Source organism: Rhipicephalus microplus, chromosome 2 (genome assembly GCF_043290135.1).
Source record: "Rhipicephalus microplus isolate Deutch F79 chromosome 2, USDA_Rmic, whole genome shotgun sequence".
NCBI lineage: Eukaryota > Metazoa > Arthropoda > Arachnida > Ixodida > Ixodidae > Rhipicephalus > Rhipicephalus microplus.
In genome coordinates this window covers 288,787,083-288,813,319 of record NC_134701.1, presented here as the reverse complement: position 1 = coordinate 288,813,319, position 26,237 = coordinate 288,787,083, and the positions used below count along the sequence as shown (strand labels likewise).

Here is a 26,237-nt window from a genome sequence, read left to right as displayed (position 1 = left end):
AGTAGTAAGCTGACATAACATTCAAACTTAAATACATAATTCCGCTGCCAAAAGCTTCAGCTGCTGAATGCCCTACTGAAATATCTAAGTGTAAATACAAACGCTATCAATTCAAGCAGACAACTGTAGTCTATTGTCATTCTCATATGCAACGCTACTTGTGAGCCACTGCAATCTGCTATTGGGTGTCGCCGGCAAGGTATCACTTTTGTTTTGTTGTTCTGTTATTACCCCATATTGTTGAGCTATTGCATTGTAAATCAATAACCAAAGACGATTTTTTCACTCCAGGTTTGGCTTAGGTTCAGGCACAATCCAACAATAATGGTTCGTATTGGGTTCAGGTTCAGTTGAAATTGCTGTTGAGGAGGAGTTATCAGTTTAGGTTCAGCATGACACCCTAATTTAAACATTATGAATTCAAATGAACTTAATGGATACGATACAAATAAAACAGCCATACATAAGCAAAAAGTACAACAGATGTGCCAATGTGAAACTTTGCTAAAGCTTTTGCTGAGCACACTAAGGAGCTGTGCACACTCTAGTCTCACTGAAAAGTTACACGGCAAATGCTGCTGCATGGCCAGCACATCATGAGTGGCACACCTGAAATAGTTTCTTGTGGTCGACAATCATTCGTGCCAGGCACTCGTGGGCAGCTCTATTCTCGTTGAGTTCACGCTGGTCAGGAATGCCCACCGTAGTTGCTCGCCTTCGTGGACTCGCACTCGCGCTTCGTGGCACCGCCAGTTGAAAAAGGGACGGTGCAATGCACACTGCGATGTTGGCCACGGTCATCTGAAAGAGAAACAGGGAGTCTTCAGAATGAGAGGTGATGCTCGTGGACCAGTTTTAGGGTGTCCACAGTCAAGTCCTGCTTTTTCTTCAATAGCCAAAGTTTTACTCGCTCTCACACTACAGCAGGAAAATGGAAAGTTGATGAGGTCATGCATCCCAAGTGCTCTGATTTTTATCATCATCATCAGAAGCCTAACTACGCCCGCTGCAGGGCCAAGGCCTCTCCCATGTGTCACCAATTAACCCAATCCTGTGTTTTCTGCTGCCATGTTACAGCTGCAAACTTCTTTTCATTGAAACTTCTCATTTGCCCACTCAATTTTTCGTTTTCCTCTGACACATTTGCTTTCTCTTGGAATTCAGTTTCTCTTGGAATCTTTTACCTTTATTGACCAGTGGTTATTCTGCATAAGTGCTATGTGCCCAGTCTATGTCCATTTCTTCTACATCCATAACTATGATTACTTTAACCCCTATTTGTTTCCGGAACCACTCTGCTCTGTTCCTTTCTCTTGAGGTTACACCAAACATTTTGCTTTCCATCTGCCCGCTCTATCATTCTCAGTTTTAGTTGAACCCTCTCTGTAAGCCTCCAGGCGTCTGCTCCATAAGGCGCCCTTAACTCATCAAGTATTGGCTCTCGGTGCGAGAGTAGGTAAATTTTTGCTACGAAGTCATTACCTCAAGCAGCAATATACTGCAGGAACCCAGCAACAGTATGCACAGAAGCAGCCAAACCTAAACGGCTGCAATGTTTGTTTAGGCACCGGCAGTTTTCAGTGATATACACGTTTTTTGTCAAGCCACTTTTCTGCAACTCAAGTCCACGCAGTGGACTGGTCTAGTGATTTTTGTTATTTTGACGTCTTGTATGTTTTTGCTGTGTTCGGTGGTGTTATCGAGCTCGTTTCAATGTTTGCTGTTTTCTTTCACTTTTTTTTTTTAATTTCACTAGATTTATTCAATATTGAGCAGTCTTACACCATTTTTTTATAAGTTGCATTTATTGTGGAACGGGGCACTGAAGTGAACTTCACCGATTGATTGATATGTGGGGTTTAACATCCCAAAACCACCATATGATTATGAGAGACGCCGTAGTGGAGGGCTCCGGAAATTTTGACCACCTGGGGTTCTTTAACGTGCACCCAAATCTGAGCACACGGGCCTACAACATTTCCGCCTCCATCGGAAATGCAGCCGCTGCAGCCGGGATTTGAACCCGCGACCTGCGGGTCAGCAGCCGAGTACCTTAGCCACTAGACCACCGCGGCGGGGCGAAATGAACTTCACCGACAAAGTGGGTACGTCCTTACAAATTTTGTGAACAAGTACCAAGACGGACGCCATGTGCTTTCAGAGAAAATGAAAAACGTGGAAGCAGCTCACAGTAAAATTCAACAGCTGACACACTGTGCACTCGTGAACGGCCGACCAAACAACTAGAAAAGTGTTTGTGCCACTTCGGGAAGTTTTACGGGTACAGGAAAAAGTGTTTTTGAAACCATAGCAGGTATCTGCTGGACTGTATACTCGTGACATGGTCGACTACGAGACATTGACAAGGCCGTCGCTCCCAAGCTGAAACGTGCCTGCTCCATGAAATTGCGATGTGAGGAGCAGCTGCACGAGATCGGGCACAACGAACCTACAACCATGGATATTTTCCTGCAGAAACAGCCCAGCAAGCAGATTGTTCTTGGCACTTTTTGTTAAGTGGGGGCGGCACAAGAATTTCTGCTTGTCGTATGTCTCAACCAGGTTCCGTCGATCATTGAAGACCGGCCACGGCGGTGATTTTTATACATACGCTGTGCCATTCAATACTTCTTTGCAGTCCACATAATAAACAAAATGCGCAAAGTTGTCATCCCGCTACGTGTTGTTTAATAAAGCCTTAAAGTAGGTCATAGGCTACCTTAATCAAGCCTTACTTAAGTACGAGAAAAGTTCCACGGTAAGTAAAAGGTAGGTTTCTGATACGCATTAAGGATGGACTTATGGCTAAGGTTGACTTAAGTCATAAGAATAAGTTTTAAGTTAAGTCTTCCACTCCCATGGTTCAGCTCTATGGTTACTACCTGTCCTAAGAGTAAACGTCATCTTCACCTCATACAAAATTCGGCAGATCCCACACCTCGTGGGAATCAGTTTCATGAGAATTAGCCAGAGAATATCTCTCTATGCTGAATATTTTTGGCTTGGAGGCAAGCGTTACGAGGTGGATCAACGTTAACTGCAGTAGTCGAGTGCACATCGTGGGCTTACCAGGAATGTCCACTATATATTGGCGTCTACTCATGACTACACTGGGTAACTTATAGTCTCACACAACATCAGCATTCGCGTTAGAGTACAGACGTAAATATTATTGAAACGAAGTGCACTTTACGATGTGCATGACCATGTGAATATCACACACAACTTTCGTCAACATATTCCCCAGGGGTAGAGCAACATTTGAATAATCATAAGAATACAAATGTACTGCGTATTAGACAGCTATAAAAATGGACTCAACATTGAAACCACCATAGGACACTAACTTGGCATGATGTCTGTGTCATAGGTCTACATAACATATGTAATGTTTCTTGCTTTAATGTAAAATTAAATAGCCAGCACTGCAACCACAACTGAGGTTACATGGAGCTTATGCCTGTGTTGCGTCTTTTTCCAAAACATTTCAAGACCTGGCATGGCTCTGTGGTAGAATACCTGATTGCCACACAGAATGCTTGGGTTCGATTTCAGTTGAGATCCTGATTTTTTTCATCTTTGCATTCGTCGAGTCTTCGGGGTAGATAAAAATTCTCAATCACCTGACCAGAATGCAGTTTGTTGACCGACTAGCTGACTATCAATCACCCATGGCGCATACCACATGTCTGGACAAAAGCATTTGACAACGTATTTGGCAGGATATTCACATTTTTCATGTCATGACCAGACATGCCATATTTTTCAAACTCTCTTACCCAACCATACCAATTTACCCTCTGACATCAATCACGAGAGGACCCAGACGTAGGCAGCTAGATAGGTCGATAGATAAGTAGACAGAAATGCTCAAAAAGCCTGCAGTTCGTTAAAAAATGCTTCACATTTAATAATTGAAAGGCTCAGTGTACCTGGTTTTCTTGTGCATGTCTGCACACATCGTCGAGAAACACAAGTAGTGTTTCGAGCACTTCTCGATTCTCGTCTGGAATGAGGAGGACTGCTGCCTGCAGCGCGTCCAGTCGCAGTTCTTCTGGAATGTCTGCAATAAATGTGGAGCCTAAGTATTATGACCATAATTCCACAGCAGCACTTTAGCGAGAGGTGCAACTCTCGAAAAAGATGTCACCAACAAAGTTACAGGAAAAAAAAGTAACATTGTGTATAACAAAGACGCCTTTATAAAACACATCTGTAAGATGAAAATATACCATGTGAGCTTCAATTATGTGCATACCAAAACAATTGAGTACATTACAGAATGCCTGTAACAAAATATTATGCTGCATTTTCAAAGCACTATCAGTGACCCCTCAAGTGGGTGTTTACTTGCATGCGGAATTTCGTTTGGCTAACCCGACATAAATTTCAGTATGAGGCCAGGTATATGGCTTTGCCCAGACTCAATGACACGTTAAGTGTTTGTAGTCGGCTCATACATGGCTATTAGTTATGGGCATTGTGCAGCTCAGCGCATAGCTGACCTATGTGCCCTATTTTTCAGATAATTTACTCTGGGTTCAAAATCTGAGTGACTAGAGAAGGCTCATCTCTCCATTTTAGCGATCTTTCCTTACGGTCTTCCCATGCATGTAGCCCTGGTGATCATATTATATCTTATTGTTGTGGTAAGAGCTGGAAGCAATAATGTTCACTGCAAAAATCAATAACTGATAAAGCTATGGACGTTACATCATGCAGTGTCTATCAATCAACACTTCATGCGGGACTCATACTTCTAGTCACACCGATCATGCTCTCAATGTCAACGCCATCTTTGCCCGTACAGAAAAATACAAAAATTCGCCTTTAACACCATCAATAAAAGAAAGAAATGAATTACTTTCCGGGATTGCTAATATAACTGAACCTTTCTTGTATAATTCAGAATTTCTTACGTATTTAAAACCCTGTAACTCTCATCAACTGCTTTATCCGATGTTATATTACTTGTTGTATTGCTTGCCTTGTTATTATGTGAGTGGATTTCTGTACTGTATATTTGTATTAATCAACAATAATTTATTCTCTGGAAAAATTATATTGTATTACTGCTTCCGCCCCTATGCAATGCTCCTAGTGGGCCCTTGGGGTACTTGAATAAATAAAAATAAAAAAGCTGAATTTCTCTCATTTTAATGTTGCACCGTGCTGCGAGTAGCAACCTATTTCACTGATCGAACAAGATGCAACAGGATGTCACTTCACATTTATATGCTCGGAGCGAGCAGAGTAGAAGCACCCACTTACGTTGAAAGATGCAGAGAAATGTGTCAGACAGCTTGCTGGTGAGCAGGCCATCCGGAAGCTCCCTGAAATACTGCTTCAGCAGGTCAGCCACATCATAAGCCTGGTGTTGCTCGTACGAAATGGGTCCCGTGGCAGACTCATGCAGTGAACGAAGTTTCTGTATACGGGAGCGAACTCCCGATTTTCGGAACAGGCCTGTAGCCTCAGGAGCACTTTTCCGCAAGAACTCCATGGCTCCTTGAATGGATGGTGGCAGGGCATGTCCCGTCCGCTGTATGGACACGCTAAGGGGCACTCCAAACACGGTCTTGTCTGCAGATTAACACACAGCACCACAAAGCAAACAATTACCTCCACAGAAGAGAAAGCAAATGGGAATTCCAACAGCCTGAAGAGCTGTGTGTTTGTTTTATTGCACGCTAATTGGTAAATAGTTTCCTCCTGACCACCACACTTCAGTAGAGACTGAGTACCTGACCTCATTTTATATGGATGCACTATGCAAAAAATATTTTATATGCCACATTCGAACACAAAACCTACATTTTTTAAAGAGCCTCTCATCAGCTCTGAACACTGAAAATAAACATGTGCATATATCACAAACTGGCAGTCATGTCAACCATGTACAAACTTCCATACATAAATGATGAAATGTAAAACATAAAACTGTCTGTCCTTCTCCCTCCTTCACTAAGCTGTTTGAAAAACATGACACAACAGTTGCTTGGCCTCAGGACACACATGAATGTGGGACAGGTATGCTGCTTTTTGGCACTACTGCTCCTAAAAGTGGCTTTTGTCTCCAATGCCATGCTAACAGGACAGCTCAGTTAGAAATACAAAATGCCAGGGTCCACCAAGCTTCCACTGATGTATACTGCCCTAACAGAGATACGTCAATGAAAGACACCCGACAAAGAGAAACTAGAAAAAGAAGTTTGATCGATTTGGATGACTAGGAAGTGAAACCCACAATCGCTCTGCCACGACGATAAATGCAGAGTGTCCCACCCACTGTGCACATGTGCTTAAGGGAAGGTGAGAGTAGAAATATCGAATTTTACTTCTAAACTACATATTTTTTTTTATTTGCTTTCACAAGTATGGTTTCTCTACTCTCACAACAAAAAATCACTTTTGAAGAGCACAAGGTGGCTACTATAGACTAAGAAGAGCTCATTGTTTAGAGTCCCCGGCAAATTGTCACTTGGCTGCTTGCCACTGCATTTCACATGAGGAGTTCACTAAAGCCACATTAGGATCACCAAGTTCTCATGATGGAAAAAATCATTGAAAAAACACATTTTTGCTGCATGGATGAGCTTTGCCTTATACCTTTAAAATGTTTTTTTTTTCAAGACCCATTTTTCGGACTTCTTGATATTAGACATAACGTTTAAGGTACCTTTGATAGTCAGATCACGATGAAACATTGGCCAGATATTTTTCAACATGTGAAGGGTGCAAGTATCTCTGTTAAAACTTGATATCATCTGTATAATTACTATGTACAAACCAAAAGCTAGCAATTAGGTGGTATGGGCTAACGATTCTAAGAATTCTCACATTACGATTTTCTTGTCCATTGATATGGCATATATGCAATTTATTTATATCTATTTGTATTCCGCAATAAATGTCCAGCAATATTAGCTAATGATGGCTCAGAACCATAAAAGTGTAATGGCATAAAAAGATTGTTTAATACAAACTATATTTTACACATTGTCATGGCACAAAATGAAAGCTGCACAACCTACTGTAAAACGAATTACATATTTGAAGTAATCATAAAAGCTCATATATACAGCAATATATTTTATTGTCCTAGCCTGCACATTAACGAAGCTTCTCTTTCGAATTGCATCTCCCCTTAAAGGTTCACCAATGTGCCTGACATTTCCCATATCTTGTACCTCCAAGTGCACTCTAGGTTTGCAAGGGCAGTGTCACCATCTAAAAGAAGAGAAGCATTACTCCCATTTCGTTTCAGATGCGTGGCGCAGAGTAAGAAAACCGTAGAATTAAGTGCTGTAGAAAGTCAACAAAGTCGACTGGTGAAAGTTGCGAGAGTAAGTTCTTTTGTAGGAAGACATATATGCCAGCAGGAAGTGAAACACTTTCAGATGTTTATGGCTGAAGCCTCCAGCACTGGCTCTCACATTCGTGAAGTGCTGTGTGGAACTGGACACATGAACAGAGGTGTCTGTTACCCAATCACTGGAGAGAGCACACCTTGCCATTCGCTCTAAGTGGAGTGAGCTACTAGCACAGTTCGAGTAATGTGCCTTAAATGCATGCGGGCGTATGCTTGCTTAATCTCCCTGTCTTCTCTCATTGTTGTTCTTCCTCCTCATCCCAAAATGCATGCATAGGGTCAGGACTAGAGGAAAGTTTTAATTAAAGTGGTAATTTGAGTAACGCTATTTGATTCTAACAAAGGCTTGTCGTACTGTGTTCTTTAGTAGCTGAACAGTGTTTCTTCAATAGGAACTGAGAACATGTTATTCTTCATGATATGACTGTGTGCATTTATGCTATATGACTTCATTTGTACTGATGTAGCCTTCATGTGAAACATTTATCTTTCCTCTATTAAGCGCTATCTTGTCTTATGACTAATGAATGCCCTTTCTTTGACACTGCATTCAATGTATATGAGAAAGAACATTTGGTGCTTTAGGCACCACCATCTCTGTGAAATAATAACACAGTGCTTTGGTACATACTGACCTTTGTAGTCAGGAGCACGCATGCGCTTGATGAACTTGGGAACAGCCCAGCCCCAGCCTGACCGGTAGGGTGGCGAGAATCGCTCCATCAGAGCTGTTAGGTGAAGCAGCGCCAGTTTTTTGAGCACAAGCAATTGAGAAGCCGATAGGTGCTCATAGCGCAGTGCGGTCATGCATGTCAGCTGCTCAGGTGAGGATGAAAAACAATGCCACGCAGAACCCTGGTTGCAGGGACTCCCACTGCACAGAGAAGATGTTGAACGATTAGAATTCATGTAATTTGTATTTACAAAGCAACATTACTGAGAACACCAAGCTACGAAAAAGTCACAAACACGGCATCAAAGGAACCTGGCCTTCTCATACAATGTTTTACGTTATGGCACTGAAATTTAAAAGGCTTCTGGCATTCCATCAATGCGTATACTTCCCGGACTCCGGCAGCTTTTGTCTACAAGAAGCAACATTAAACTAGTGCAACTGCAACTTCACGACAAAATAAGAGTGAGTAGTTATGAAGCTATGTTGACGGTGCACTATGACAATGTGCACCATACCAAGTCACTGGTGTACACCAACACATCTCAGTTGGCCTGGCATTGAATTAGGAAAGAAAAAAGCTGCACTGCAGAGTTCATGAAGGTGGCAGACAAGAAGGACACTGATGAAGCACATCTAGACAGTTGTTCATTTTTAGATGTCAGTGTCACTTTTGTCTGCCATCGTTGTGAACTTTGCAGTGCTGTTTCTTCCATTCATTATTTTCCTACGAGCCTATACACAAGGTCTTGTAAATGCAATATTTCTTGAAAAACAGAATGATGAAAGCAGGCCATGCAAAACAGAAGAGAGAAAAATATTCTTTATTGAATACTGGACAGGCAACTGCTTCCTGGGAAAAAAAAACCTCTCCGATTTTTTTTTTTTTGATGATGACACCACAGCCAAAATTTACACATTGTAGCTAAGAACAATAATAAAACATGTAGTATTATTTTAAGGTATTACATAGAAGTTATTATATGACTTTTTTTATTGGTTTCTAATGCTACACCCTAATTATCGAAACTAGACAGATGTGCAGGAGACCATGAAAGCTTGAAATTAAGAAAAGTCATTGAACAGGAAATGTTGCGGCAAATATTTTGACAAGGAAGGGCTGACGAAAACAAAACCCCTTGTCAAAAATTTTGTGGCTGTAGCATCATTCCTTGTTCAACAATTTATCATCTTGCTATAAATGTCCATACTGATTTCAAAGTTGCAGCAGCAGTCATTTGCCACAAAACGTCTATCTGCCCCATTTTGTTTTTCTATTGACTCTGGACCTCGTTCTAACACTGCCAGATTATTATCATTGCCATCACTACAGTGCCGATGAAATCCCGCTGACCTGTTATTTCTTTACTAACTAGTTCACGGTATTATATAATGCCCTTTGCTTCTCAGTTGTGTAATTTTCGGATTCCGTGCAAGTTAACCAGTGACAATCGACCATTTCATGCACCTTCAACTTTTTTCAACACTCTACCGCTTCTATGAGAGTCTATAATGTAATCTTTTATGATATTGATGTTTTTCAGAGTCCACTGTCATTCTTTTTAACTCAGCCTTGCACTGTTTTAACATGGTTTTTCAGGATGTATAGATTCTTCCCTTTTCTGTCTTTCAGGAAGCTTTCCACATACAGTCGCACCCCTTTATAAGAGACACTAAGATAAGAGACAAATGGGTATAAGAGACATCAGTCTGCTTACAGCGAAATACGGATTCAGAAAATGATGCACACAAGGTACCCTGCTTACAAAAGACATCGCATATGAAAGGCAAGAATTGCTGCTCAGAGCATGCCTCTTATAAAGAGGTTTAACTGTAGTTGTGTATACTGCCCTTCATTTTTCACTCTTTCCATGATTCTCGTCTTGCCTTCCTATTCTTCCCACATTGTGCCGATTTCATTTTGTCTGTGCGTTCTCGCTCTTTTTATTTGATTTCCTTTTCTGAAGACTGCCTGTATTGTATTGTTCATTTTTATTGTTTTATTTATGCATGCACCTGCACAAAAACCTTATGATTGTTCCTGGGCACGTTAAATGAGTCAAATATTATTATTCATGTGTACCAATGCATAGACCTAAGCGAATAGTAATTTGGTTTTAATAATTTTAAATCATATTCAAATTGCATATATTAATTATGATAAAAAAATGATCATATTTGTCACGACCCGACTAACCTGCACAGTATGTATATATTTTCTGATTGAAACAAGGCATGTGCAAATGTTGCCCTGTCTGGTTCAAAGGAAGTGGAAGCAATTTTGAATAATAGCAGGATTTGACTTTCAATAAAATAGCAAGTGACAACCTGTGAGGTATGTTAAATTTCCAAATTCACTATACTTATAGCATATAAGCCAACGCAGCAGGCTTTCAAACTTGAAAAGGAAGAATCAATGTAAGGGTAATATGTTCGTTTAACCTTGAAGTGGGACCTCGCAACAGTGCAGATTTTTTTTCTGGCTAGGTGTCTTCATGGTACAGCACTCCTCCACTGCAGCGAAACCACCTTTACAAGGGGCTGCATGCAGACTAATTTACATCTAGCATTCATTTTGAGCACTTCGAAATTTATAATAATTTAAATTAGAACCCAAGTGAATTTGAATGCATTATCATTCGTTTGAATTTTTAAAGTGCTCGAATATTCGCACACGCCTATTAGGCATTGGAGGCAAGCCCGGACTATGAGCATAGCACGACCTCCTTGCACCATTGATTGATGATGAGCCACTCACTTTCCAGCTCTTGTGAGCGATGAGCCGACGCCGGAGTCTCGCCTCTCGGAGGTGTAAGGCGGTCTGTCATTTTCCTCGGGCACTCCTCTGCCTGTAGACCCTGATCCCACACTGCCAGTGTCGTTTGCTCGCTGCTGGTCTTGTTGCTGCTGCAGGTCTTGAGGCTGGTCCTGTTCCAGCTGTGGCTGCTGTTGCAAGGGTGCACCTATTAAAGGAAGCAAATAAGTTACAGGGTGTGCCGAGTGTCTCTCATGTGACGCGGCATTCTTCTAAGCTTGCCCAAAAACTACACAATGAGTATCTCCTTCGCTCTCTGGAGTCAGGAGCATGCATCCACAAGGATTGCCAAGGTTAACATGCCCTGTGCAAACAGCTAATGTAAACAGTCCAGGATATGTGCTGCACATCAACAAAATGTGTAATTGCAGGAGGCACTGGTGGAGTCCAAGGCAACCTGCACCAACGAAGGCACCTGAAGTGCACAATTTCATGTGATAGCAATTATATGAACCCTGTCGGCTGGATATTGCCACCGGCGTCGCTGTGAGTGTCGCCGTCATTCACTGTATACGTATCTATATATATGAAAATCCAAGAAAAAAAAATAATCCAGGAAATGACTCTGGCATGTGGAATCGAACCTCTGACCTCTGAATTGCGAGTGCGAGACAATAACCACTGAGCCACGAAGGAGCACCTCCTTCAACCTTCAAACGGCAAGCTATTGATATCTACCACTTTCTGCTGGTGACGGGCATCTTGGAGAACTACTATTGTGTTTTCAGAATTACCAGCGAGATAACGCAATGAGAGCGCATGGCCAAATTTTCACGATGCGGCGGCCCGCTCTCTCATCTCCCAAGCGTACTTTGTTCGGTGGAGAGGGGACGCTTTCGCCTGTGCTCGCTTATCTCGCAGTGGGGACAATTGTACGCCTTGGGCTTTCACCGAAACGATTCTGTTGTAGTCACCGGGCGCACAATGGTCACCGCAATCGCAGCACAGTCTTCGTTTTCAAGAAGGGCGCGCTTTTCAGACACAGCGAAAAAACAACAGATATACTTATTCGTGTTCATCTGTACCTGTGAGTACGTTTCATGCGTTATTTGTTCGTGAAAAACGCAGGGCATGTTTCAATCTTTTTGCCATTCTTCGTGTGACCTCCCAATTTGTTGCTATCACGTGCATTGCTTCGCCTTTGCGACAAAACTGGAATTTATTTATTTGTTAATTTTGTTATTTCCCCAACAGATTTTGACTGCCAACAAACTATCGCTGCGCATGATTGGCAGCTTCATTTTAACACTAATGGTTCAGGACTAAAAGTATAAGGCATGAGCGATGAGGTGAATTAAGCAGTGGGAACAACTCTGCTCACTCTGGTTGTTTGGAGCTTCCCCGGCGGGCACGTTGTCGTAGATGCTCACACGACCATGCTCTGTACTCGCTGACAGCCAGCGTGCTGGAGGCTGTTGGTTCTTGTGCCTGGAACGGAAACTTCCTGTTTTACGACGGTGTGCTAGCTGGGGCGAGCATTCAGAATCACTGAGCGCATGGTTTTCGGGACCCAGGTGGTTTGACCATGGGCTGCCACCTCCACCACCCGCCGTGGGATCGTTGCCGGCGCCGGGACCTGCAAGTGAGCATTTGCACAGTCACCTTCACAGAAAACAAATCATTCTGCAGCTGGTGCTATAAACAGATTCAGAGGCTGCATGAATCTAGAGGATGTATATGAAGCTGCCCTTGGTGCCCACATCCTGCATTTCTTTGTGTAGCAGTTATTAGTGATATATAGTAGGTCCGCATCAGACCTGTGGTGTAAAAGGAAGGTCGATATTTACAATTATTAGACGAGAGTCATTGCATGCACCCTCCGTGCTACAGAGATGGCCGGCTCGTTTCATCTCTTCTTTAGCCGCGTTCGTCGGCAGATCTCACGGACTTTAGAAGATACGATCTGCGGGGCTATTTGTTATCACTGTGGACTTCATACGGAACATTACGTAAATGGCAAGAACCTGCTGAGAGCACTGTAGTCGCTACCGCAACATAATCGCAAATATGGTACACTGCATAAAATAATTGCATTTCTGCCCCGCCGCGGTGGTCTAGTGGCTAAGGTACTCGGCTGCTGACCCGCAGGTCGCGGGTTCGATTCCCGGCTGCGGCGGCTGCATTTCCGATGGAGGCGGAAATGTTGTAGGCCCGTGTGCTCAGATTTGGGCGCACGTTAAAGAACCCCAGGTGGTCAAAATTTCCGGAGCCCTCCACTACGGCGTCTCTCATAATCATATAGTGGTTTTGGGACGTTAAACCCCACAAATCAAATCATCATTAATTGCATTTCATTAATTATTTTGCTGTTTTTTTCTTCTGGAGACAAGTTAAGTTGAGGAGAATAAAACTCGGTATATATTGAATTTGATAAGTGGGCTTTGTTTTTTGAGAAATTTATGTGGTTTACCAAAAACACCAAAGTTTGAAAATAAGTTTACCAAGAAGGCACTCAGTAACATTGAAAAAGAAAATCTCTGAATTATGCAAAGAGCACTATCTACCATGCTAAGTAAGAAAGAGGGGGAGAGGGGGATAAGAAGTTGCATTATTTGAGTGGCTACCAAATTGTGATGAGTATATGTACGTAAAATGCAAACAGACTAGCCGCCACGCCGTTATATGTGGCAAAATGAATCAATGCGACGTAACTGCACCTGTTCCAAAACAACGAATGTGCAGCCAGGCAGCAATAGAGGTGTGGCAAGCTTTGTTTTGAGCTCAGCTGATGACGGTGGCTGCTCGAGGTACTGACATATTGCATCTGCCACTCGCGCACATCGATGCACCCTAACTGATATGATTGATATGTGGGGTTTAACGTCCCAAAACCACTATATGATTATGAGAGACGCCGTAGTGGAGAGCTCCGGAAATTTCGACCATCTGGGGTTCTTTAACGTGCACCCAAATCTGAGCACACGAACCTACAACATTTCCGCCTCCATCGGAAATGCAGCCGCCGCAGCCGTGATTTGATCCCGCGACCTGCGGGTCAGCAGCCGAGTACCTTAGCCACTAGACCACCGCGACAGGGCGATGCACCCTAACTGCCACTTTGACTGCGGGTGGCCTTCGCTTGCATGTGAAGAAGGTGAATGAGACAAGAAATGCATGACTGTGAAAATAAAAGGGGTTAAGCACCAACAAGGTTAGTACTAATAATCATACAACAAGATGTTTGTTGGCGATTTTGTGGTATAATTTTGCAGCAATTGCTTGCATTTAAACAAATTATACGCGAACTTCTACGCGAACTTGGCGCGCACCACTCTCTCAAATTCGGATATCGGGCAGTTGCACGAAAAGCTATATAGTTTTCATATGCTACAAAGTTTCAAACTTCATCACCGCACACACGACTTGAAAAGTGCGGAGTCCTTCATCAACGTCTACGTGCATAAGCAAACTTTCTCGTCTTGATAACAGTAACTTACATAACCGTGGACTGCCATCCTATCTGTGATATGCCTTTAAAAATATATTCTACGATATTAAAACACGCAACAAACTAAGGGATTAGCAAACAAAGTACACTTGTTCCTGTCAAATAAGAGCACACGCTACGGGACGTTCGAAGCAGTCATAAATAAACATTTAGAGTCGTGGCACGACAGGTTAGAGTGAGCTTTAACTACACCACCGATCATTGGTGCAAATCTGACAGCTAACAGGCAGCTGCACACGCCTAACCCATCACCATTAACCCCTCGATCAAAGTGAGCCGCGCTAATGCTGCCGCCATACCATGGCACAACTATAATTTAGCTCACTGTCAGGGTTGCCACTGGTGGCTACTTTTCGCCAAAATGGCAAGTTTGGGAGGCCCATGGCGACCTAAATTATGAATGGCGACATGGCAAACTTTTGGCGATTTTCGGCTTAGGTCTCGACAGAGTGACTGAGCTATATATTCTCTATATGTGCTCAAAACAAATGGGCGACAACATTTTTTTCTATTTTTTGTAGTTTTAAACTCACTAATAGAAGGTGCACTTTATGGGCAATTTAGTACGCCTGTCATGTATCTCGTGTGTATCTTCTAATTCACATAGATCCTGGAGCCACCAGCACACTGTTGCATCCGCCAGCAACTTCCCAGCAAAATTTGGGTCAATGGAATACGTACTTCATATGCCGTGAGACGGTGGTGTTATACTACATTTTTTGGAGCTTTAAGAGCTTTGAGTTTTGAAGTTCTGCTTCTGAAGTGGCTAGGTTGCGGTAAGGCCGCATGTCCTGACCACAGCTTCAACTGCCGTGAATAGCTTCTCGACATCTTCACTGCTGTATAGTACCCCCTAATTTCGTATGTTGAGTTTAAATTTGTTATGATTATACTTTTCGGGTGAGCCAAGAAGACGAGCTTTTTTGGACAGCCTTCAGAAACTGCATTGAGGTGAATGCACAGCGTCCATACAGAAAGCGTTAAGTCGGCATTGCGATGGTTACACAGCACTTTCGAATTTATTTACATTGCTTTGTAATTAAGTTTTTCGATTACCTGCCAAATGATTCCACTGCAACAGAATTTTCTAAATCTGCAGGAAGGATATGCACGCCATCCCTCTTTCGTTGTAGCGACTACTTTATCGTATATTTGCTATAACTGAAATTATCACAAACTTTTGTTATGAGGTGCTACCATTCAGGGACGCTGCTAGTGCATGCATGCCCTTTCCAAGTCCTCTCGTGGTGAAGCGGGTGATGTGACTGGCATTGAAAAACGTCAATATACTTCACGCTTTATGAATGCTATCATATACTCTACGTGGCTACACATAATAAGGAAGTTTTATTACTATAGGTATGCCACGCATATGTAGAGCAGCGAATTTTTTGACGAAAATTGAAGGAAAAATTGAAACAAGACTTCTGGCGACTTTTGCTCATCGTTTGATGAATTTCATTTGAAAGTCAGTGACAACCCTCCTCAGAGTCTTTTATAAATGCTTAGTAATATGTTATTCAGTGGCACATAGCCGGCCATGCTCGAAGCAACTCACCTTCGATCATCATAAAGAAACTGGATTTTTAAAGGCAGCTATAACTTAGATAGATGGCTATGCAACTGTGCTTTTCGTGGATGGTGACATGTTTACTGATGTAAGAACATGTGCGTTCTTATTTCTCCCTGTTCCTTTGGTTTTCCTTTGTCTTCTTTTCTCTGTTATACTGTCACGTGGGTCGTGACGTGAGAACTAGTATCCGGTATGTCCAAGATGAAAGTGTTTATTAGGCTGTACTAGGTGGCCGATAAATGGTAAGTCAGATTATAGCAATATTCACTGGCACTAAAAGCGGCGAGCAGAGCATCGGCCATCAATCAATGACCAATGACAAGCGGTTATGTGCATCAGCACTTACATATGCGTCGTCGAATGTTCTAGCCACTTTGACTGCTAGCAGCCACGTATGTTTCAAAACAGTCTGTAATGTTTGCTTTGTGTGTGTAATCGCATCGGAAGGTTCTAATATTATCTCAGTGGTTCTTATTTCATCGACGGGTTTGCGCAAAGGAGCATTCACACGTGTAATGGGGCGATAACAAACTTGTCAAAGGTGTTGGCATCGCCCCCTTCTGAAAAAAGCATTGCCTTGATGCTTTACCAAAAAAATGAAAGTCGAGTGCACCGAGTAGAGTCAAAAAAATTTTATTGCAGAGGAATTTAGGACCTCTCAGATGTCAAAGTATACCCTGCACAGTTTGAAGTACCGTCGCAGAAGTTTCTCACTCGGTCACGTTGGCATATCAGCATCCATACCCAAATGCGGTCACTGGGCTGGTATTACATGAAGCTTCGTCGAAGATTGTAGTGGCAGCTGTCGGTCGTCTACTGATTATTGATGCGCAGGCTGGCGCGTTGATCAGCAGGCTGAAGGTAGAGGGTGAGGTCAAAGTTTTCTTCGACGGCGACGTTTGGGAGCATGCCATCCAGTGTCGTTGCCGAGCTTCTACTATACATACTTGAATGATGACATCTGCGTCATCTCCTGCACTGCCGTGTTGTATGCGAAGGTCAAATACGGAAGGATGGCATTCCACGTCTTCTGTTCGACGTCGACGTACTTACTTGACCAGCATGCATGTTGACGATGGTCTTGTTTAGCCATTCAGTGAGGCTATTGGTCTGTGGGTGGTACGCTGTCATCAGGCGGTGGCTTGTCTGGCTGTATGCCAAAATCGCCAGAGTTAGGTTACCTATGAATGCTGTACCTCTGTTGGTGATGAGGACCTACAGGACACCATGACGCAAGACGACCTTTTCAACAAAGAATTTGGCTACCTCGAATGCATTGCCTTTGAGCAGGGGCCTTGTTTAAGCGTAGCGGGCGAGGTAGTCAGTAGCTAAGACAATTCACTGTCCCCCAGGAGGTCCATCCTAATCTGCGGGAATGGCTGATGAGGTGGCTCGATGGGCTGTAGAAGTACAGTTTGCTTAGTCTGCGGTGTCTCCTGTTGGCAATCTCAGTAGGTTTTTAGGTAGTGTACGAGGTCAGCAGTGACGCGGGGCCACTAGTACTTTTCCTGTATCTTCACGAGCGTACAAAATAAGCCAAGGTGTCCAGCCATTGGGTCGTCATGCAGAGCAACCAGAACCAAGCCGCAAAGAAGAAGAATGGGTATATTCATTGTCGAACCAAACAGCTGCAGGCGGCAGGGGATACAGCCAGAACACTGGCTTCTGCTGGAAAACACCAGGTAACCCAAGACTAACTGCAACCACGAACACAACCCACGTGACATCTGATGGAGGTGCTGCCCATTCATGTTCCGGACACCCCCGTTATAATGTACTAGAAAGGGGCAATAACACAGACGATGCAGCTGCACCCCATCTCGGGTGATTCTGTGGCGGGCGACAGCAATAGCAGCGCTGTAGTCTCTTTGTACTGAAGATTTCAAGATTATCTGCATCCAGAGCGCAGCCTCGCCGCGGTGGTCTAGTAGCTAAAGTAATACTCAGCAGCCGAGTACTAAAGTACTCGGCTGCTGACCCGCAGGTCGCAGGTTCGTATCCCGGCTGCGGCGGCTGCATTTCTGATGGAGGCGGAATCGTTGTAGGCCCGTGTGCTCAGACTTGGGTGCAGGTTAAAGAACCCCAGGTGGTCGAAATTTCCGGAGCCCTCCACTACGGCATCTCTCATATTAATATGGTGGTTTTCAGACGTTAAACCACACATATCAATCAATCATGCATTCAAAGCGCATGCATCAAAGCTTGCGAAAGCGTGCAGTTGTTCGTTTTGAGCACACCCGGTGCGTGCTCCACTGATTGTGCATGCACAGATGTCGTAAGTGCACTAGAACCTTGTGCGTATGCAAGTGTCTGAGGCGAAGTAATGTCAGTTTTGAAACGGCACGCGTCTAGCAGCGCTGACTGCTCTCGGAGCTCTGCAGACACGCAACGACAGTGTGGCTTATTCATTGGCTTAGCCAGCATGTAGGAACTGATTTTGATTGCCTTTTCTTTCCTTTTAATGTATATTTTATATTTCTACATACCGAACAAGTACACTCAAAGACATATGTATTCATTCACGAGCTCTGTTTATACATCCTTTGCCATATTATATCCCTGCATGAGACAGCGATGTGCACCATACAATTAAGTGTGTTCTCGTGATAGGGTAGCTGTGCTTTGTAGTGCTGAGTTGTTACAACCAGCAGCACTTGTTGGGCTCGATCCCGTCACGGTGAATTTGGCGTATCAGCCTCCGGTGCACTATGCGTCGTGCGTGCAGCAGCGATGTGCAGTGCACTGGTGTACTCACTCATGTTTGCCTCGCCGTGCCGAGTAGTGCAGTATGGCTTTGTTCGGCACCAGCTGGACTTACGGAGAGTGTTCAAGTTCATATAGATCCCTTCGGAAATCATAAACAGCTCAAAACAGCCCCCCCCCCCCCCCCCAGCTATTTCCGCCAGCTTAAGTAAGCACACGACGGCGCAGGCTTGCGCGCGTAGTGTGTGAGTGGAAGTTGCCATTTCTCGCGAGTTGCGCTCGACATACACGAGCTCCCGCTCGCACTTGGGCAGCGTACGTGTGGTTTGGTCTTAACGGGTGAAACTGTAATTAGATGGCTACGCAGGGTGTACGTCCTAAGCTCAGTCCTAAGGTGCTTCGCCCCTAAAAAACAAAAACAGAAGGCAAGAAATAGAGAGAAGCAGCCTAGGGGAGAGGAGGGGGTGTCTTATCTTCGAAATTACACACACACACATATATAATGCACCGCACACACTAACACACACAAAGCATTCCCTAATCCACCCCCTTATTTCGAACAATTTTCTGGCTACGTGACAGGCAGGAAAGATAGCACAGGACAGCACCATCCTGCGTTCCCGTGGCTAATTACAACACATGTAATCAACGCTGACCTTGGTGCAGGGCACCGCGCTTTTTTCGGCGCCGGTTCCCGCGCAAGCTGTCCATCCTCCGGAGGATGGCGTCGCGTATCCGCTCGGAGCCACTGCGCCGGAGCTTGGGTCCTGGCGAACCCTCGAGGTCGGCGCCCACCAGGCGCTCATCGCTCGTCGAAAGCCGGCTTTCAGGGCTGCTGCGCGGCTCATCCAAGAACACGCTGTCGTGAGAGCTGTACGCCTCGGCCGTTTGCTGCTGCTGTGTCGTGTGCTGCGCAGTAGTGCGCGACCCCGTCGGAGTGACCACCACGGGCAAGGGCGGAGAGACGCGCGACCAGCGCCGGCTGCTCCGATGAAATTGCCAGTTGTAGCTCAGAGCGGGACCTTCTTCCTCGTCACTGTCGTGGTGCATCTGCAGAAAAGGCAAACCACACTCGTCACTCAATTCCAATATTGTAGCGTACATTTAGTGCACGAGTTGGTGCATTGTTTCATGAAGGAAGGACTGTGCAAAAACACACCGCACGAAGTTTTCACCCTCTCTCTGGCTCATATTTCTTTGCCTGAGGTGTGACTGACACAGTTGGAAATTTGCACAGAAGTTGTGCTCTCTGTCGTTGCTGCGCTGTATTTTGTGCAATCCTCCCTTTTTTGCTCTTCAAGCAGAAACGATATGCCCAGCCCGTGTTTTATCGAGCTTAAGGCGCATGTGGGTGCTGGGAAAGGTGCTGCGTGCCTCGGAAGGGTGGGGAAATTTGTGTGCTTTTATTCACACCGGTGTTGCACGGTAACTTTCAATCGCGATGAGGATTGATCCTAATTCGACTTGATCAGGATCAGGTGCTCCTATATGCACAGCGACATTTAATAGCGATCAGGTCCAACCGAGGTGCAGACAATCGCGATCTGCGCATTTTGATCTCACTGACGTCTGCACCAAACTCGATACGAATAAGGCTGTACCATGTACCAGCAACAGACACGATATCGATCAAGAAGTCTGATGCGGATCACCCTTGATCGCGATCAACAGTGCTCAAGTGATTCCGCTATTACATTTCTAGCGCGAATCATCAGACGGCCCGCACCTTTTTGCATGCAGCGCTCTGACCCTTTTCTTCATATTGATCTAATGACAGTGCCAAAACCGCTTCGCTCCCTATAATGACCACCTTCCCTTACGCCAGCGTTTTGCAGAGTTAAGCCAGGTCGGATCCAAAGAACTTATCTGTTAGCATTGCTTCATGTAACTTGGCAATTTATTGCTGTCGCATTCACTAGCTGCTCGACCTTGTGACAAAACTGTGACATTTTTGTTGCATGCATGCTTATTTATTTAATTGCTCAAGCGTCTGTTAATGTCTTTGAGTCATTTTCTTTTGTTTTGGGGTGAGAGTTCGAGATGAAGCCATTGCAAGTACGCACTATAAAGGAGAGCACACAATTACCCGCTCTCACATATGCTACACGCCGTAAGTTACGAAAACGATAGTTATAAGACAGCGATGATCTGTGCTTGGACGAATATCCTAGATGTTTTCCTAGCCGTCGATGGTTCGCAAAATGCTGCATTTCAACAAGCGAACATTTATCAAGTGTTTTTTGTTTTTATCAGAAGGCTTAAGCGTGCAAGGTTTAATAATGATGATATAAGAGGTTCTATGTCTCAGAACTATGAAATATTTAATTATAAGAGACGGCGCAGCGGAGGGCTCTGCAAAACTTGATCGTATAGTGTTTTTCAAAGTGAGTTGACGGCGCACAGTAAATGGGCCTCTACCATTTCACGTCTATCGAAATACGGCCTCCGCGGCCAGGATCGAACCTGCGGCTTTCATATAAGCAGCTAAGCACCCTAACCACTGCTCCACCGTAACGAACAGCCCACAAGGTTCAAAGGGCTCCAGACGGGATTACCACAGCGTCCAGCCGAAACGTTGAAACTTTTAAATGTTTTCATACGTTTGTCCACTCAAGTAAATTTTTATTAATCGCTGAATCAACAAAATATAGTAAGATATTATCATGATTTATATATATATTATATATCACTCAGCGCAGTCGGATTAAAGTGATAATATAATACCAAATAAGAATTAATTTCAAGGCTCATGGCTGACTTAATTTGCACTGGTACAAACGTTAATTAGCCATTCATTTCTTAAGGTCTGTTCAGTGAACTACGTAGATCTCGCCAAGTTTCTGTGATTTATTGCCCCACCACGGTGGTATAGTGGATAAGGCACTCAGCTGCTGACCCGCAGGTCGCGGGATCGTATCGCAGCTGCATTTTCGATGGAGGCGAAAATGCTGTACGCCCATGTGCTCAGATTTGGTTGCACATTAAAGATCCCCAGGTGGCCGAACTTTCCGGAGCCCTCCACTACTATATATCTCATCATCATATGGTGGTTTTCGCACATTAAACCCTACATATAAATCAATCAAATGCTGTAATTTATTAAGGAAGACAGGGCAGCTAAGCACTGTGCTGCAGTAGAGGCCTACGTATACTTTCCTTCGAGGCTTCATATTGTCACGGGATCATGACGAGGACGAAGGAAGCAGACTATAATTACAAAATGAAACTGTTTTTGTGGCCGAATTTGTGGTCCGCAAACTGAAAGTCATATTACAGCGATGCCCACTGGCACTGATAGTGGCAAACAGAGTGTCGGCCGTCGATCAACTGACAAGCGGTGAAGCACGTTGGCATTTATACACGTGCCGTGGAATATTTTATGATGTTATTGCTAGTGGCCGAGTAGGTTCCAAAATAACCTGTAATGTTCGCGAAGTAACGTTGGTTCGTGATGTGGGTCTAATCTTAACAAAATAATCTACTACAGTCCTTAAGTTTCTTGAACACTGCAGGCACGGTTTGCGCAGAGAATTACTGACAGTGTAATGGGGCGGTTAGAAAACTTGAGAAAGGAATGTGGCAGTACCGTAAAACAGTGCGTAAGACACAAGCCCTTCTTTAACAATGCCTAAGAAAATGAATTAGGAATGGCTAAATGTTTTCAAGAGCAAACATGTCCATGGATACCAACCGCACCAATGACTGAGTTGTGTAGGACAGAATGTTCTGACTAAGCTGCAAAGTCAGTCTTTTTTTCTTCTTTTTATCATCTCACAGCTTCAGTGTCGTATAGTTATCTGCAGTACCTTAGTTTGTTCCCGATTCCACTATAAGACCGACACAACTCTGAAAAAAATAGTGATATAACAACATTATGATAATAACAACAATACTTCTCTAGGCTTTAATAAAACGCTCTGAAGCGAACGCTCTCAAGTATAATGAACACTATCATAACCTCGCCTGCACAAATTGTATTGTATTGACACGGTTTTGCCCCTTTCTAATAATGACTACATAGTGGTTCTTAACCTGCTTAGTAGGATGACGTCCAGATTCTTACAGCATGGACATAGGAGCGCAGGACTTCCTCAATACGTGAAGGTAAAGCAGCACGATTCCATAACTCCCTAACCAAGCGTGTCTTGCAATACCTGACACTAGCATCTGCTCCCAAGAACGTGACTCTACAGAGGAGAAAAACAAAACCAAGCAAACTTCTCTACGTGCAATATCGTCGTCTCTTATTATATGCGTCGGTGGAGTGTAATGACCTTCTGAAAACTGCAATACACTCTGCTGCGTGCACAATATATATATATATATATATATATATATATACATCCGTATACAGACGCACGCACGTACGAAGTGCGTGCGTCTTTTTCCCTACGGTTAATCTTACCCGGACCCAGCATCACTTTTTGTGTGTGTGTATATATATATATATATATATATATATATATATTCAGCCAGTCGAAGGAATGGACACACTTTGTACATAAGCACTTTTCCCTCCTATATTTAATTTAGCTCGACATTCCAACAAATCAGAAATGCATTTCTTACTTGTTGGAATGTCTACATATATATATTTGCTAGGGGCGAGGCAAAAGAACATCTGTGCCGCGACAAGGGTACGTTGAAGCAATCTAATGAGGTTATATAACAAGAACAAGTGCAGCCTCGAATCCTTTGAGAGCATTGAATTCATAGCAGATGTCACTGACATCCGCATTTCGAGGTGAAGTTTTCGAAGCCACTGCATCAATGCGGGTTTATAACCGACGGAGAATCCAGAGAGAAATCATCTTACCGACTGCTTTACTAGCCCGTCGCTCTTCAACCGGGCACTTTTGTTGAGCGTGTTCAGCCTCCTGCATTAACAAAAACAACACGTGAAAGGACGTCGTAAGAAAAACACACAATTCAAGATGCGTATGGGAACTTAGCAATCCTAGTGCAAAGATATCGTTTGGATAAGATGGAACAAGTGCTTGCACACGCGCACGCACACACACACACACACACACACACACACACACACACACACACACACACACACACACACACACACACACACATACACAGAGATATATGTCCGTGGTATGAGACCGCACCACCTCTGTTTCACGTTTCGTGCGAGTGAACACTTTACAATATAGAATACCACAATATGAACAACACATAGGAACAATGGGAGACATTTCTGTCCAGCTGGTCCAATGGGCAGAGATGATGACAAGGGTCAGCGGAGTCCGGGAAAAGCTCCCGGCCATTTGCAAGATCCGCATTGTGCGCAAATAAAGTTTTTTTTTTTTTTTTTTTTAACAGTGTGTAGCGAAACGTCGGGGTTGTTCAAGTTAGGCGCATCGGACGACCAGGGAGACGAATAAGTGTGGTTGAAACTCCGCGGAGGCAATCGATGAGAAGTCAACACGATGAATTCGGGGAGCACTCATTGGGGGTTTATTTAGCTAACACAACTTCAAGTTACAAAATGCACTGGGTTACAAAGACAAAACATAGAAAATGGTGGCATACCCCTCGGCCCGCATAGCTGGTCTCCGGTGGTGAGATCCGCCGTTGACCCCGACTCCGCTCCGCTCACTTTTCAAGTTCAAACATCCTCTTTTTAACCCTTGGTCGAACAAAGAGTCTTCACAAAAACCAATCACATGTTCGGACTCGCAACATCTCAACCAATCACAGAAACACTTTCATAAAAGGCACTACATTTGTAAAAAACCTCCTTACCAAAATGAAACACGCAAAGGGAAAGGTCCTCCGCACGTGACACTCTCTCCCATACCAGGCCGTGCTGCTTCCTTCGGTCGACTACCGTCGGCGGCCGTTCCCACGCTCGGGCCCCGTAAGTTCTTTCATTAACTGTTGCTTTCTAGAAGCGTCCTTAAGAGCGATGAGTACACCATTGCTTACCAGGTGCACATGCGACAGCGAGGCGCCCCGACATCCTAACAACAGCGCGAGCGAATATGGTCGTTTACCTGCCGCCACTATGTCTCGGTCAGGCTAAGTGGTCGCGTCCCCATGTCATTCTCAATGACACGCGTGCCTGTTAACAATGGCTTAGACTCGGACGGTGGCGCCGGACCTGCCTCTCGCTAGACGCTTTTCCTAGTAAGCTTTCCCCTTCTAATCCCGAACGGGGGCGACCTTGACTGCTCCGTTGGTAAGCCGTAAACGCAGCGTGTAGGCGCCTGTCCCAGGCTGGAAAACACGATTTATCCCACATTCCATTAAAGTCAAAAACCGAAGCTCTGTAATGGCCAGAGAAACAAACCCAAAGGTAGAAGAGTACAAAGAAAGACTTAAAAAAGAAGCAGGAGTTGGTTTTGCACAAATTTCCTGAGAAGATACTGGAGCTGGAAACCTTGCTCTCGCGACAAGTGATAGCTGTATATGGCTAGGAGAAACGAAAACTGTTCGGCATCGGTGTCACGAGCGGTTTCCATTGGCTGTACTATCAGTTACGTCATTCTCAGCGTCATACCCAAGCACGCGCACCATTGACTGAGTTGTGAGTGACGTCGATCATCCCGTGGCAGCCAGGGCGCCGAGCACGCGCGCATCAGTTTCTACTGAGAACTTTCACGTGGTTCAGCCACAGACGACTCTCGAATAGCGCAGACAGTGGAAACGGGAAAGAGCTCGATCGCATTTCGATGTTGCAGTCCGGGCTCAAAAACAGGCCCGGAAGGCCGAGTGCAGCAGGATCTGCGTACCGACGATCTGGCAGCCTTTTAAACAGCGCTAAATTGGAAATGCAAGCGCCAGAGGCTTGTGGATCCTGCAAGTCACGCCGCCGAGTTAACTCGCGATGCCGCACGCTAGAAACAACGCCGCACCGAAAAAGCTCCGTTGCGGGCACGGCAGCGTCAACGTGACGACTGCGGGGGCGCTTTCGGCGGAAGGTTCTCCAGCGGCACTTCCGCTTCGGCTGCGACATCTATGACCGTCTGTCGTTCCAGAGCAACCACTGTGATAAACACATTGCGAAACGCCTTTAACCGCTCATTACCCTTCTCCATGACCATGAGGTCCAACATATATACTAGACAAACATCTGTCGCGCGGAATCGAACCAGCGACTTCTCGATTCGCAGCGTGCGGCGCTATCCACTACGCCCCAGAGCGTATACGCTGTCTGGACTGCTAACGGCAAGTAATTTATCTACACCGCACACCGTTTGGCGGTCCTCATAGCTTCGAAACTGTAGCGCGTTTTAGTTATCAGTGGCGAGATCGCATGACAAACTGGCGTTGGGCTCTGCTCTGAAGGCCGTTCCCTCCACGAGGCGCCGCCTCCACGGGGCCCGGTCTTTCCTGCGCGCGCGCTTATCAGACTCGAAATTCGGGAGAGGACGAAGGTCACGTTGCAGCCGTCACGGCCGCGTTTATGGAAGAAGCGCGCTGCTGACACACTACGCAGGATGAAGTGTGACAGTTTTCAACGCTCGTCCTGTGTATTCTGGTGCGCTCGTTTCGCGCGCAATTCGGTTTGAAGAGCGCGCTTTAAGTGTCGAACTGCGGCAGTTGTTAGTCCGCGCTCGTCCTGCGTATGCTAATTTCGTGCGTACTTTCTGCTTGAGGTGTGCGCTGCAAGTTTCGAGCTGTTTGCCGTTTCTTACG

At 44.6% G+C, this 26,237-nt stretch overlaps 1 protein-coding gene across 7 annotated transcripts in view; it reads right to left on the bottom strand.

The window, feature by feature from the left end:
* Window positions 1-26,237, bottom strand: part of cv-c (RhoGTPase activating protein) — a 557,988-nt gene that overhangs the window by 17,214 nt on the left and 514,537 nt on the right. For all 7 annotated transcript variants that reach the window (XM_075882224.1, XM_075882223.1, XM_075882227.1 and 4 more), the window contains 8 exons: window positions 23,401-23,461; window positions 19,241-19,634; window positions 12,182-12,436; window positions 10,804-11,008; window positions 8,008-8,246; window positions 5,272-5,583; window positions 3,933-4,063; window positions 610-801 (listed from right to left, as the gene is read on the bottom strand). In XM_075882224.1, coding sequence (XP_075738339.1) covers window positions 610-801; window positions 3,933-4,063; window positions 5,272-5,583; window positions 8,008-8,246; window positions 10,804-11,008; window positions 12,182-12,436; window positions 19,241-19,634; window positions 23,401-23,461 — 1,789 coding nt within the window. The remainder of the gene's footprint in view (window positions 1-609; window positions 802-3,932; window positions 4,064-5,271; window positions 5,584-8,007; window positions 8,247-10,803; window positions 11,009-12,181; window positions 12,437-19,240; window positions 19,635-23,400; window positions 23,462-26,237) is intronic.